The sequence below is a fragment of the Periplaneta americana genome, chromosome 9 (assembly GCF_040183065.1).
Source record: "Periplaneta americana isolate PAMFEO1 chromosome 9, P.americana_PAMFEO1_priV1, whole genome shotgun sequence".
NCBI classification, from domain to species: domain Eukaryota; kingdom Metazoa; phylum Arthropoda; class Insecta; order Blattodea; family Blattidae; genus Periplaneta; species Periplaneta americana.
The window spans coordinates 145396621-145411327 of NC_091125.1; the positions used below are offsets into that span (position 1 = coordinate 145396621).

General features: G+C 32.5%; 1 protein-coding gene across 1 annotated transcript in view; it reads left to right on the plus strand.

The window, feature by feature from the left end:
- The window catches only part of LOC138705618 (rhomboid-related protein 3-like), a 498578-nt gene extending 486426 nt beyond the window's left edge, over nt 1–12152 (plus strand). The window contains exon 4 of the mRNA XM_069834219.1: nt 11958–12152. Coding sequence (XP_069690320.1) covers nt 11958–12152 — 195 coding nt within the window. The remainder of the gene's footprint in view (nt 1–11957) is intronic.
- The last annotated feature ends 2555 nt before the right edge of the window (nt 12153–14707 follow it).

Here is a 14707-nt window from a genome sequence, read left to right on the forward strand (position 1 = left end):
TCTTCGATCCCGTAACCCGGCGGGGGGTGAGCACCCCTGTCGTTCTTCATCACAATTCCAATCACAATTTAGAAAGAGAAACGATGGAGAAAGGTCGATGTTCTTTTTTATTTACTTTTTTGTTCCTTGTTTCTGAAGCGTGACGTAGAAGAGTGTTATCGGATCGACCGCTAGGGGTCGTGAGAATGCAGTTGAACACATGGAGTAGGTAGTTTTAAAAGTTGAACACAGATGGCAGCTGCTGTTGCTGTTGCAAGTGTAAAAATACAGTCAAGAGACTGTTGTTTTCAAAAGATATTTTCAAGTTCTCCGCTTATGTATCGTGCTTCCCTTAATAGAATTATTTTTTTTGATACATAAAGAATTTTATTAATACCTTCTATATTAATGGATACAAATGAATCTTGAGCAATTTAATATACACACATTTTTGTCTGAATTATATGCCTTGTATATAAACCATCTGTTTCTAGTTTGTTTTGTAATAATTATAATATATTCTAAATATAAATGCAATCCAGTGCATTTCTATACTCAGTAGCTGCTCTTCTAATACATACGAGTATCTAACGCCGATTATTAAAGTGAGATGAAGTCTCAAATATATTGTTTAGGCTATATATAATTAATCACTGATCCCACAATTTTTTAGTTATCCATCTAAAATTTGATACAGGTATTTACAATAATTGACTCTATAATGAAACTTAATTACAATACCTTACCATGTCAGGAAGCCTCATTACAAACCCATCTAACCAAACCTGATATCACAAAATATAAGAAACATTTTCTCATGATCTATTAAAGATATGATTATGAAATTTTGTACACATTTTCTCTATATTATATGTAACAAATCCCTGCAGACAGAATTTTGAAACTTCAACTTTTTTTTTTCAAAATAAATTTTCAAAATGCAGTAGTATTTTTTTTTTCTTTTTTAATTTCATTGCTTTGCCAAAGTAAAGTTCTTTAAATATTCACCTAAGAACAATTTTTCCGCAGAGACATTTGCACTATGCAATAATAAAGCAGTGTCCAAAATTTCATTACTTTATCTCAAATAGTTTCTGAGAAAATGCTCCTTCTTTATTGAAAATTGAGTACTACGGGTAACAAGTCGTAAAGTTTGAATACTTGCCACATGATTAATTATTTTTTTACCTCTTGTGACGTACAAGAACAACAACAACAACAGGCTCTCTTTTATAGCACACGAAAGAATTGATAAATAAATTATTCTAAATCCTGAAGAGGAATCATTTTTGAAATTATTTTCTAGTCCAAGTCCCTCTCCAATCTTTTTTCTAGGACTAATCTGTGACTCTTGTTTGAAACCTATATCGACTAACATTTGGGCCGTAAAATTTTGTGCAGAGATTCCCAGTATCTATGTAATATTTTTTAGATTAGTTTTTACAAATTGTGATTTTTTTTTTTGTCAGCTTGTTCTTAGATCTCCCCTTAACACATTTCGTTTTAAAACGTGTTACAAATGTAAATATGGATTCTTTCATGGAGCACTGACATTTTAGAATCACTGCAGTATAATATATCATTTTATTTAAATTTTTAAATTCACTCCCAACATATAAATCTTACTTTTTCGAATTCTGCACACTTCAACACCAAATTACCTTTCGTCTCGTTTCTCTTATCTATACTCTAACCACGACGTAAATACCAGATCACTTATCTGTGGCACGCTAAGTATACCTCTTCATAGAACATCTTGTTATTCATCATCTTTTACAATATCCACCTCGCGTCAATGGAATTCCTTGTCACAAAGTATTAGGGGCTGCAAGACAATAAACACCTTTAAGAATAGCTTAAAAGATAACCTTATTAGCATTTCACTCCAATCATACTGATTTAAACTATCACTGACTACATTGTTACTTTTTTCTTTAGACATCATCCTGATTGTGCTGTATTTTAATTGTCTCGTAATAATCTCTTTCTATTATCTAATATTATTTGAAATATATTAACATTCTATGTATTTTAGTTTAATTCTGCTACACAGTTTATTTCAGTGTTTAATTAATAGTTCATAGTATTTTGTTGTTTAATTTGTAATTAACTTTTGTATACATGTAACTCTCATCTAAATCAAATTGTTGGATTCTTTGTAAGTTCATGCATATGTATATACACTTTTTGCTGGTTGAGTGGAAGAGAAGGCCTTACGGCCTTAACTCTGCCAGCTAAAATAAATCATTATTATTATTATTATTATTATTATTATTATTATTATTATTATTATTATTATTATTATTATTATTATTATTATTATTATTATAAATCAGATGACCCATTTGAGAAAGAATGACTTTTGATGTTTTAACATCAAATTCAAAGCGTTTTAGTCCCAGATAATTAGACTACTTTTAGAGTCAACTGCAGAAAATATGTGACTTAAGAACGTGAATGTAAAACGTATTTATTATAAACAACGTCCGCTTCTGTGTTTGCATGGTAACTAGAACCTGCTGCCAAGTTCAGTCCCTTAATTTCCAACATTTTTACTTAAGTCTGTCTTTCTGCCTTCCAGTAAGGTCTTGTTTCTTGTAAAGGTAATGTCTTAAGATCTGGTTATGCTATATTATGATCATCATGTTTTCTGGGACCGTCTTATCGTCCCTCCCCCAAGTTTCTTTGTGGTCAAAATTTTATGGATAGTTAGATGGATGGACTGTATATGATCAAATCATTTTTCACCTAATCTTATTTTCTTCCCTTTCCATTCATTTCTTTTCCACCTCATATTCTTTTTTCACTTTCCACCCTTCCTTTCTTCCTTAACTTCTCCCATACATTTTCCAATTCATTTCTTCATCTTATACTCTTATTTTTCTCCTTCTTTTCCATCTCATCTTCTTTTCTTCGTTTTCCCTTTTCTTTCTTCTTTAACTTCTCCCAATCGTGATCCCATTCTATTCTTCACCTTCTACTCTTACGTTTACACTTCTTTTCACTTCATATTCTTGTTTCCTTTTACCATTTCTTTCTTTCTTAACTTCTCCCACTCTTTTTCCATTCTTTTGTTTAACTTTTACTCTTAAATTTCTTATATTCTTATATTCTTTTTCCCTCTTTCCCTTTCCTTCTTCCTTAACTTCTCCCATTCTTTTATTTATCTTTTACTCTTATATTTCCCGTTCTTTACCACCTCATATTCTTTTTTCCTTTTCCCCCTTTTTTCCTTAACTTCTCACATTCCTTTCCCATTCTTTTCTTCATCTTCTACTCTTACGTTTACTCTTCTTTTCCACCCTATATTCCTTTTTCCCTGTTTCCCTTTATCTCTTCCTCAACTTTATCTTTTCCTTTTCCCATTCTTTTCTTCATCTTCTACTCTTACGTGTATTCTTCTTTTCCACCTTATCTTCTTTTCTTTCTTTTTTCTTTACTTAAATTCTCAAATTCCTTTTCCCCTTCCTTTCTTCCTTAAATTCTTCCATTCCTTTTCCCATTCTCTTCTTCATCTTCTACTGTTACATTTCCCCTTATATTCCATCTCATCTTCTTTTCTTCCCTTTCCCCTTTCTTCTTTAAATATTTCTATTCCTTTTCCACTTCCTTTCTTCCTTAAATTCTTTCATTTATTTTCCCATTCTTTTCTTCATTTTCTACTCTTACTTTTCCCCTTCTTTTCCACTTAATCTTTTTTTTCCTTTTTCCCTTTCTTTCTACATTAAATTCTTACATTTATTTTCCCATTCTTTTTTTTTCATCTCCTACTCTTACGTTTCTCCTTCTGTGCCAACATATCGTTTTTTTTTTTACTTTTCTGCCTTCCTTTCTTCCTTAAATTCTTCCATGTCTTTTTTTCTTCATATTCTACATTTCTTTTCCCCATATATTCCACCTCATCTGTTTTTAACTTTTCCCCTCCCTTTCTTCCTTAAATTCTTCTATTTCTTTTCCCAGTCGTTTCTTCACCTTCTACTCTTAAATTCTTCTATTTCTTTTCCCAGTCGTTTCTTCATCTTCTACTCTTAAATTCTTCTATTTCTTTTCCCAGTCGTTTCTTCATCTTCTACTCTTAAATTCTTCTATTTCTTTTCCCAGTCGTTTCTTCATCTTCTACTCTTAAATTCTTCTATTTCTTTTCCCAGTCGTTTCTTCATCTTCTGCTCTTAAATTCTTCTATTTCTTTTCCCAGTCGTTTCTTCATCTTCTACTCTTAAATTCTTCTATTTCTTTTCCCAGTCGTTTCTTCACCTTCTACTCTTAAATTCTTCTATTTCTTTTCCCAGTCGTTTCTTCACCTTCTACTCTTAAATTCTTCTATTTCTTTTCCCAGTCGTTTCTTCACCTTCTACTCTTAAATTCTTCTATTTCTTTTCCCAGTCGTTTCTTCATCTTCTACTCTTAAATTCTTCTATTTCTTTTCCCAGTCGTTTCTTCATCTTCTATTCTTAAATTCTTCTATTTCTTTTCCCAGTCGTTTCTTCATCTTCTACTCTTAAATTCTTCTATTTCTTTTCCCAGTCGTTTCTTCATCTTCTACTCTTATATTCTTCTATTTCTTTTCCCAGTCGTTTCTTCATCTTCTACTCTTAAATTCTTCTATTTCTTTTCCCAGTCGTTTCTTCATCTTCTACTCTTAAATTCTTCTATTTCTTTTCCCAGTCGTTTCTTCATCTTCTACTCTTACGTTACCCTTTTCCACTTCATCTTCTTTTTTCCCTTTTCACTTCCTTTCTCCCTTAAACTTTTTTATTCCTTTTTTCATTCTCTTCTTCATCTTATACTATTACGTTTTCCATTCTTTTCCTCCTCTTCCTTTTTCCTTATCTTATTTCTTATATTATTCTATTATGTTTTCCCTTCTTTACTTCCTCACCTTCTTCATCTCCTTTTTTTCTTTTTTCACCTCACTTTCTTCTGTTACGTTTTCCCTCCATTTCCTCCTCATAATATTTTTCCACCACTTTCCACATTCTCTTTTTTCTCCAATTCATGATTTCTGTATTTTACCCTTCTTTTGTTCTTCGTTTCCCTTTCTCTTCTTTGTCACTTATCCTCTAGTTTTCTTCCTCATCTTTGTTCTTTTTTCTGTAATAATAATAATAATAATAATAATAATAATAATAATAATAATAATAATAATAATAATAATAATAATAATGGCTTTATTTAACCTGGGAGAGTTAAGGCCGTAAGGCCTTCTCTTACACTCAACCAGGATTAAAACTTGCTTACATAGTTGAACATAAAACTGGATCGGAATTAAGTAATTACATACTGATACAATTTAGGTACATAATGAGATCAAAAGAGGTAGTTACATAAAAATTTACCTCATAAAATAAAAATAAACATAGTGAAATACATATTAATGTTGTTAGAATCAAATACGAATCACATAAAAACAGAAGCCGATAATTCAGTAAAAAAATGTACACAGTAAAAATAAAAATAAACACATTAGTATACATATTAGTATTAGATTACAATTAAGTAGGATTTACATAATTAAACCAGAAACCGACAATTGAATAAAATGTACACAAAAAAACAGATTAATAATAAAAAAACAACACAGTGGAATACATATTGCCGTTAAATGATAAATAAACACGATTTACATGATTACACAATAAAAATAAGAAAAAAATAAATTCAGTGGAACACATTCCATTAAATATTTGCAACGCGTTAGGTCTGGCAACTCATCATAAGATATTTTTCTAATTTACATATAAAAGAAATTAAAGTTCGCAGCCCTTGACTTCAGGCGGCAGAGAATTCCAGTGACGAGAAGTAGCAACAGTGAAAGATGAATAAAGAGATGATGTGTGGAGTGGTATTTCTGGCGTGTTATATTGTGACCGAGTATTTAAGTTATGATACCGAGAAAAAACTGTGGAATCGGACAGATAAGTAAGAGGGAGTAGAGGTGTGCAAAATTTGGTATCTCTTTTCTCGCCCTCTCTTTTTTCTTCTCTTTCTAATATTTTCTCTTCCTGCTCATATCTTCTCCCCTTGCTTCTCTTCCTCCTTCTATTGTCTTCCTGATACTCATCTCTCCTCTTCTGGCCTTTGTGTCCAAACTATATGGCAGTCTTGTATTATTTTACGACGGAATACAAGTCGTTACATATCCATAATGTATGTATGTATGTATGTATGTATGTATGTATGTATGTATGTATGTATGTATGTATGTATGTATGTATGTATGTATGTATGTATGTATGTATTTACACTGCAAGTGGGCAAGCACCCGGTGGCAGTGGTATATACAATATTAACAATACATAATAAAATGATAACCAATACACAATAAAATTTACAATACACAATACAATTTTACACATATACAATTTTACACACAATACAATTTAACACAATAATAATAAAACATAAAATAAAATACCTAATTTTACAATACAACCTACATAATTATCTATAGGTCCTACATAAGTTTCAATAGTCTTTCACTTTACTCTCATCTCATTCCCTGTAGTGGCACTATGACGCATTTCACTGACACTTTAGCACACATTTCACTGACACTATAGAACACATTTCATTGACGCTATAAATTATCACTGATCGGAACTGTTCACTGCACTGTAATACCATAACTTCACTGACTCACCTCGCTTCACTAATACAACAGTTCAAATAAGCCAAATAATTACATCCTTATGCATACTTATAAACAGAACTACATTTAAACTAAACATTTCTAGTCTAAGGCCCTCTTACACGCTATTTTTAAATAATTTACAATTCAAACCAAGGAAGTAAACTCGTCAGCCTAGATAAATACATGTCACCTTAAAAAATTAAATGTTGAATGTCACCTTAATTTTAATTTTCACTTTATATACAACTTTTTAAATTATTCTTGAATCTCCTTAAGGAAGGACAGCCCTCAAAGACCGCTGCAGGTAGGTTATTCCAATCATTTATAGTTCTATTTAAAAATGAGAAATTACCTACATCCGTTTTCTGTTTCCTACATTTGATTTTAAAATCATGATCGTTCCTACCATAGTACGTTGGCTTTTCTAACCGAGCCGTTATGTCTACCCATGCTTTCTGACCTAGATGTGCTCTATACAATGATGTTATTCTAGTTTTCCTACGTCTGTTTTCCAAAGTTTCCCATTTAAGTTCTTTTATCGTATCGTTTCCATCTTCTCTTTTACCTTTAACAAATTTCGTGCCCTATACTGGATTCTTTCTAAGGAATTTATCTGGTATATTCTATAGGGATCCCAACACGTAGTTCCGTATTCCATTAACGGTCGCACTAACGTTATATATGCTATTTCCCTCGATTTGGGGCTAGCCTTTCTCAAGATTCTCATAATAAAGTGAAGTGCCCTCCATGCTTTACCCGTAACATTATCAACATGCTCTCCCCAAGAAAGTGTGGAGTTTAAATACACTCCTAGGTATTTACAAATTGTTCTTGCGGAATTACAACACCACTGAATTCGTAATTAAGACTAGTTTCCTCTCGGGTTTTACAAAATGTTATAGATTTACTTTTAGAACCATTTATTTTCATCCTATGCTTTAACGCCCAGTTATAAATTTTATTCAAGTCTGTTTGAATAGCATCTACATCTGAATTATTTCTAATCTTTCTATAGTCGTCTGCAAATAGCCTCACATTTGATGTAATATCACTGTTAACAAGCCATCTCTGCGTTCTTCAAACCTGTAAGTTCGGAAGGCATCCTGAACGACCCTGTTCCTTGACTGCAGTATCTAGCCACGCGACGTCACGTGCCAGTACGCACGTCGTCGTCGGCTTGCCGCTATTGACGTCCAATCAATCAGTCAGTGGCGCTGCATACGTTTGCGTGCTGTTGTCACAGGCTGCGGAAGCCGCAACATGCCAGGTAGCACGTGCACGGGACCGGGTACAAATGTCCACGTGTAGGCCTGCGTTCCTGCTGTTACAAGTGTACACTGTGCTAGTTACCTTGGAGATATTCTCAATGTCTACATTGCTGCTGAAGAATTTTGGCCCTTAGCATTTATCTAATTTTTATCTTACAGCTGTCATGTGTGCATGACATTGATTTGATTACCTGGTTGGGTTTTTCCCAGGTTTTCCCCAACCAAAAGGCAAATGCCGGGTAATCTTTTGGCGAATCCTCGGACCTCACCTCATCTGAATACATCTCGCCAAAATATTGTAAAAAATTGCACAAAATTAAAAAAATTGTAGAAAATTACTAAATTGTAAAACTGTAAAAATTTGTAAAAATTGTAATTGTAATATTGTAAAATTTTGACTTGTCCCGCATGTTAAAGATATATATTTTCTTATTATTATTATTTTGTCCTACAGAGTAACATCTGTTATATTGACAATTAATATTTAAGGAGAAAAATATTAATTGTCCACATCTTAAAGCTTCATTGCTCATGTAACATCTATGGAATAAAATGAATGAATGAATGAATGAATGAACGAACGAACGAACGAACGAACGAACGAACGAACGAACGAACGAACGAACGAACGAACGAACGAACGAACGAACGAACGAACGAATGAATGAATGAATGAGAGGAGAGACATAGAAAGGTACGAGAAAACGCGTCCTTGCAGGAAAGCTCGGGGCTGAAAAAAACTAAGAGTGATAACTGATACAGCTTTGCTAAATAACCGATTCAAAGAATGTTACCTTTGCTACATCTTTGACCGTATGCTTCTCTTTTCATTTTAATAATAATAATAATAATAATAATAATAATAATAATAATAATAATAATAATAATAATAATAATAATCCGTGGCGCTACAGCCCATGAAGAGCCAAGACCGACCAGCCGGCTGCTGGCCTCACGGCCACATGCCGAAACAGAGGTGGACGATCATCCAACCAGAATGGAGGTATCATGTGGTTAGCACGATGAGCCCCCCAGCCGTTACAGCTGATTTGCGTAACCGGATTTCGCTGCCTATCGTAGCTCCCCAAGTGCATCACGATGATGGGTGGACATCGGTCCCATACACTGGCCGAAATTTCATGAGAAAATTTCATTCCCCATGAGGACTCGAACTCTGTTTTCATTATACTATTTTTTATTTGTTCACTTTCATTATCATTCCATTTTATATATTTAACTTTTGTTGTTTAGTCAACTGTTCAAAGGCAGGTTTGAACCCCATAAGTGACACCAATAAGGTATCACTCATGAGACGACTAAGCCAGGAGATAATGGGGTAGGATGGCTAGTTCCTTTCCCCCTCTACTGAAGACATCGGTGACTAGTAATATATTACACTTGACTTGAGATGTACAGAGTGAATTGTAAGTAATATGATTATTTTCAGGCGGTTATTCTTTGATATATTAAAAAAAAAAAAAAGTTTAATACAATTTTGCTCGTTTTTGCTCCCTTTTCGAGTAAAAAATTGTTTTATATGGAATATTTCATAACGTGTTTTGGAAAAGCCATTGATTTAATTCCCAATACGCTCAGTCAATTTAAGGGAGCAGGGCATTATGTTAATAAATTATTGAAACAATTTTAGGTTTGCCCTTTGATGTGGAGAAATTTGATTCGAACAAATGTAACTTTTCGTTTTAAACAGGAATTTTAAAATACTACATTTGTTCGATTCAAATTTCTACATATTTATAGGAGAAAACTAAAATTATTTCAATCATTTATTATCATATATCATAACTAGCCGTACCCATGCGCTCCGCTGCACCCGTTAGAAATATATATAAAGTAATTATATAATTAATATAGGACATTTGATCCAGGGAACATTCGTGTTTGATAGAAGATTAAATCGTTTATTATGTTACTTAATTTAAATTGAATTAAAACATTAAAATGCGATCATTTTGATCCAGAGACCACTCATTTGGTCATAAAAATTAGTTCAGGAAATACAGGAAACGAATATACAGAATAGCCTATCAAGTTTTCTGTGCATAAGAAGCTATTTTAATCTTACCTGTCCTCGATTCACTCAGAAGTTACTGTAATAACAATATACGTAGCATTATGTCCATCCAGAGAAACTACACTTTCCAATGGTGAATTAATAATTAATTATACAAATCGGTTAATTTAGCTTCCGATATTACTTCATAGAAACGCAAAAACATTATCTGTAGGCTATCTTTCATAGCTTTCGATTGTTGCTGTCCAAGGCCCCTTATAGACGAAGTCATTTGCTTTTTAATTCATTACACGGCCTTAGATGGCAGTTATTTTAATTTTAAAACTCATTTATCTCATTAAATATCAGTCCTATCAAAATTTTTCAAGGAATAAAACTTATCGGAAATTATTTTTAAAGAAACTTTTGTTATGTAACATTTTTCATAAAAATCAATAATAAGCGAGATATTTCGATTTATTTAATTCAGGCCCCCTTATAATCCCCCTTTTAAATAATGTATTTTGAATGCCATATAGCCTAAAATCTAAGTTACAACGAACTTAATTTATATTCCAATTTTCATCGAAATCAGTTCAGCCATTATCGCGTGAAAAGGTAACAAACATACAGACAGACAGACAGACATACAAACAAAAATTTCAAAAAAGCGATTTTCGGTTTCAGGGTAATTAATTATATATGTTAGGACCAGATATTTTTGGAAAATCGAAAATTACCAGAAAATTTTCGGCTACAGATTTATTATTAGTATAGATACATTGCTGTCTTAAATTGACTGAGGATATTGCTATTTAAACTAATAGCTTTCCCAAATCACGCTACGAAATTTTTCATATGAAACAATTGAAGGTTAAAAAAAAAAAGAAGAGCCACAGTCCAAAAAATGCAAATTTTTTAGATATTAAGCATATGTGAGCGAATTGTACCGACCATCAACTGAACTACTTGTTAATGGAGGGGGGGGGGAACACGTTATAGTCCTATGTTATAAGAGCTGAAATTTTCAGCGGTTTTCATAAACAACAATAGTCCAAAGACTTTTTTTGTGAAAACAGCCATTTTCCAGGACGATGGTAGCATTTACAAAATATCCCATTCGTATTATCTTGAAATATTTATCCATACAATTTTAAACTGTAGTAGATTGACAGTACTGCTTCTTATGTACGCGACAAAAGTTACCTCAGATAAAAATACTTTAGCACATGAATTCTTGTATTAGTTATAGAGTCATCTTTAGGTGCAGAAGATTTTTTTTTTGTTAAAACTACAGTAATTGTCCACAGTATTTGTTTTAAAACAACTATTGTTCTCAGTTACCTACATTTACACAATATATTTCTGTGAGGCAATTTAAGTTATAAATGTACTGCAGTTTTCCCAAGTTTCTACAACACCTTAAGAAATGGCATGATGAATTTCATACTTGAAGTGTCATCAACACCCATGAAATAGTTTTTTTGTTTTCCCTGAAAATGTATGTTTTTGGACTATGGTTGTTTTTCCAAAAAAAGAACCTTCAATTTCTATCTCCAAAAGTAAGCAAAAACGAGCAAAACTTTGAATAATTTCAAGGGAAAAATTGTTCCGGGGCCGGGTATCGATCCCGGGACCTCTGGTTGAACGTACCAGCGCTCTACCACTGAGCTACCCGGGAACTCCACCCGACACCGTCTCAACTTTTCCCTTTATATCCACACAACTCGCGCGGACTGACGAAACGCCAGAGACCCACAACGAGTGCACACAATCTCTGTGTGACTTGGAATTGTGGTTTTCTGTTAACGTACACAGTAACGTATATATTATGCAAATCTTATGCAAAACTTTATTAAACGTTTTTGTTTGAAATATCTCAAAGAATAACTCCCCCCCCCCCCGAAATTAATAACAATACTTAGGGTTCACTCTATACACAAACAATTTTATTGATCTCCCTCAGACATACGAGTATATCGTCATGGTAATAGATGTAGGTCAAAATATCAGCCAGAATCTTAATAAGATTACCTACTTAAATATTGTTTTTTTATTTGTATTCCAGTACGATCCTGAAGGATTTGGTGAGATCCCGTGGGATGACTTCCTGGAGGTGCTCAACAATCCTGAGTTCATGGCGGAGGTGGACGCCAACAAGAGGGACATCTTGCTGCAGCGGGCACAGGAAAGGACGACCACTGCCATCACATTCCAGGACTTCGTCAACGTGGTGAGTGCCGCTCTCAATAATCCAACTTAGGCTATCCTGCTTGATTCCGTCATGTCTCTTATTTACAGGAATTCTTCTCGATCGAAAGTTACATAATACTTTTTTTCGTTATAATCATCTTACATTGTCTGCTCTTACAATACCACATGACGATTTCTATGGTCAAATCATTTTCTCTTTTCTACTTTACCTACAATACTTACTCAACATGTGCAATGTCTTAGTCCGCGGTCAACGTAATCGAAGTACATAGTTTTCATCGCGTATTTGTGCCTATAATGTGTCGTCATTTGGTTTCAAGAATTTATTTCTTGGTGCAAAACCTTCAGGTTGCGAAACAATTGTAAATGGTTGCGCTTTTGCATTTTCATTTTTCACGACCTGTGTAGGGTCTATCCTTTTTAATGAATTCTGATGATGCGATAAAATGGGAAATGTACTAAAATACGATTTAAATAGGAGATCTACTATTTTTAAATGCATTTTTCTACAATAATCTCACTAGACATTTTTATTTATCTAGAGAAAATCAAAACTCGAGTAGGAATTAATTGAATATTATTTGATCACAAGAAAGTACAGTATATAAAGATTAGAATAAATAATGCAGTCTAATACAATCAAACATTAATTAGCTTACGAAAATACTGAACTATCTTTAAATGTATTATTGTACCATCTCATCATTACAAATATTCCGCTAGATGTCAGTAATGTGTTATGATGAACTGTTCTGTTGTTATCAGTTCTGCCAAATATACAATCTTCATTGACCTCTATGGACGATTACTAGCCAAAAAGGCTTTGTCCATTCAGTTTCATTTTTATTAAAACAGTTACATTTCACTTCAATTATCAATATATATATATATATTAAATAATCTCTGATACGTGACTGTGCATAATCTCATAAAGCAGAAGCTATAACGTAACCTAAATAATATGAAAAAATAAATGATAGAAAAGTTTTTATTAAGGATGATGAAATAATCATGAATCATTTTAAAAGATAGAATTATTGAAAGTACATGTTAGCAAACAAAGAAACAAATGCTAGGGAGGTGATAAAACAAACAAATGCTAGGGAGGTGTTAAAACAAATGCTAGGGAGGTGCAAAAAATTGTAGGATAAGCAGCCATGATTGGTTGAAACACGTCGTTCCATAACTTTTTTTTTTTTGGTCAAAAGTAGTATGACTTAGTAAAAATGTAATGTTAAATTGATGTTTTAATAGTCTAATATACACGACTTGTAATTAAGAATGAGCAGGGGTTCCCAAACTTTCTAGTGTCACAAACTTTTTAAAGTTCATACTTCATTTTGGCGGTGTCCGTAAAATATTTTGCGTAATTTAGACTGTTAACATATTCCACTCATTCAATTAATATTTAAGTAATACAATGAATTAAAGATCTTTGATAAATTGATAGCTATATTAAGTTTTAATTTTAATTTTGAATAAGAAATCTTCAGTTTTAAAGTACATATATGCAAAGTTATTTTACGTTATATCATGTCTTTGTTGTCAAAAGTGAAACTAGTTTGTTTGACTTACAATAAGGTCGTCAATGGATTGTTGATGTTGCTTTGCAGCTGTCGGTTTTGCAAAGTTTGTCTCAATTCTTGATATTCTAAGTCGTAATTCTGTCTTAACGTTGATTTTACTCTTTCTATATTCGTTCAGGAAGATTAACGCAGAAAATATACAATATAATACTATTTTTAATTAATAAGTTTATTATTGTCATTATTGAGTGTAATTAGTTACCACTGCCACCGGGTATATACCCACTGCAGTGTGAATAAATACATACATACATACATACATACATACATACATACATACATACATACATACATACATACATACATACATACATACATACATACATACATACATACATACATACATACATACAAATAATATGTTGATGCAAATGTACAGGTGTATTCTATGATTTCTTTCAATGGTTTCACAGACTCATGAACTTGATTAACAAGTAGTAAATAATTTATACATCTACATAAGTACGATTTTAATTATCCCACGCTGAGATTTTCAATAGGCATGCCCTATCTTTCTGTGTTAACCTAGAGTCCATGTTTTTGTTCAAAACGCTACATAACGAATGTACAAACACTACAAAATAACGAATGTGTAAACGCCGCAAAACGCAAATAACGAATGTATAAACGCTACAACATGTAAATAATGAATGTATAAACGTTACAAAACGCAAATAACGAATGTAGCCTATAAACGCTACAAAACGCAAGTAACGAATGTATAAACGCCACAAAACATTAAATAACAAATGTATAAACGCTACAAAATGCAAATAACGAATATATGAACGCTACAAAATAACGAATGTATAAACGCCACAAAACATTAAATAACAAATGTATAAACGCTACAAAATGCAAATAACGAATATATGAACGCTACAAAATAACGAATGTGTAAACGCCACAAAACGCAAATAACGAATGTATAAACGTCACAAAACGTTACATAACAAATGTATAAACGCTACAAAACGCAAATAACGAATGTACAAACGCTACAAACTAACGAATGTGT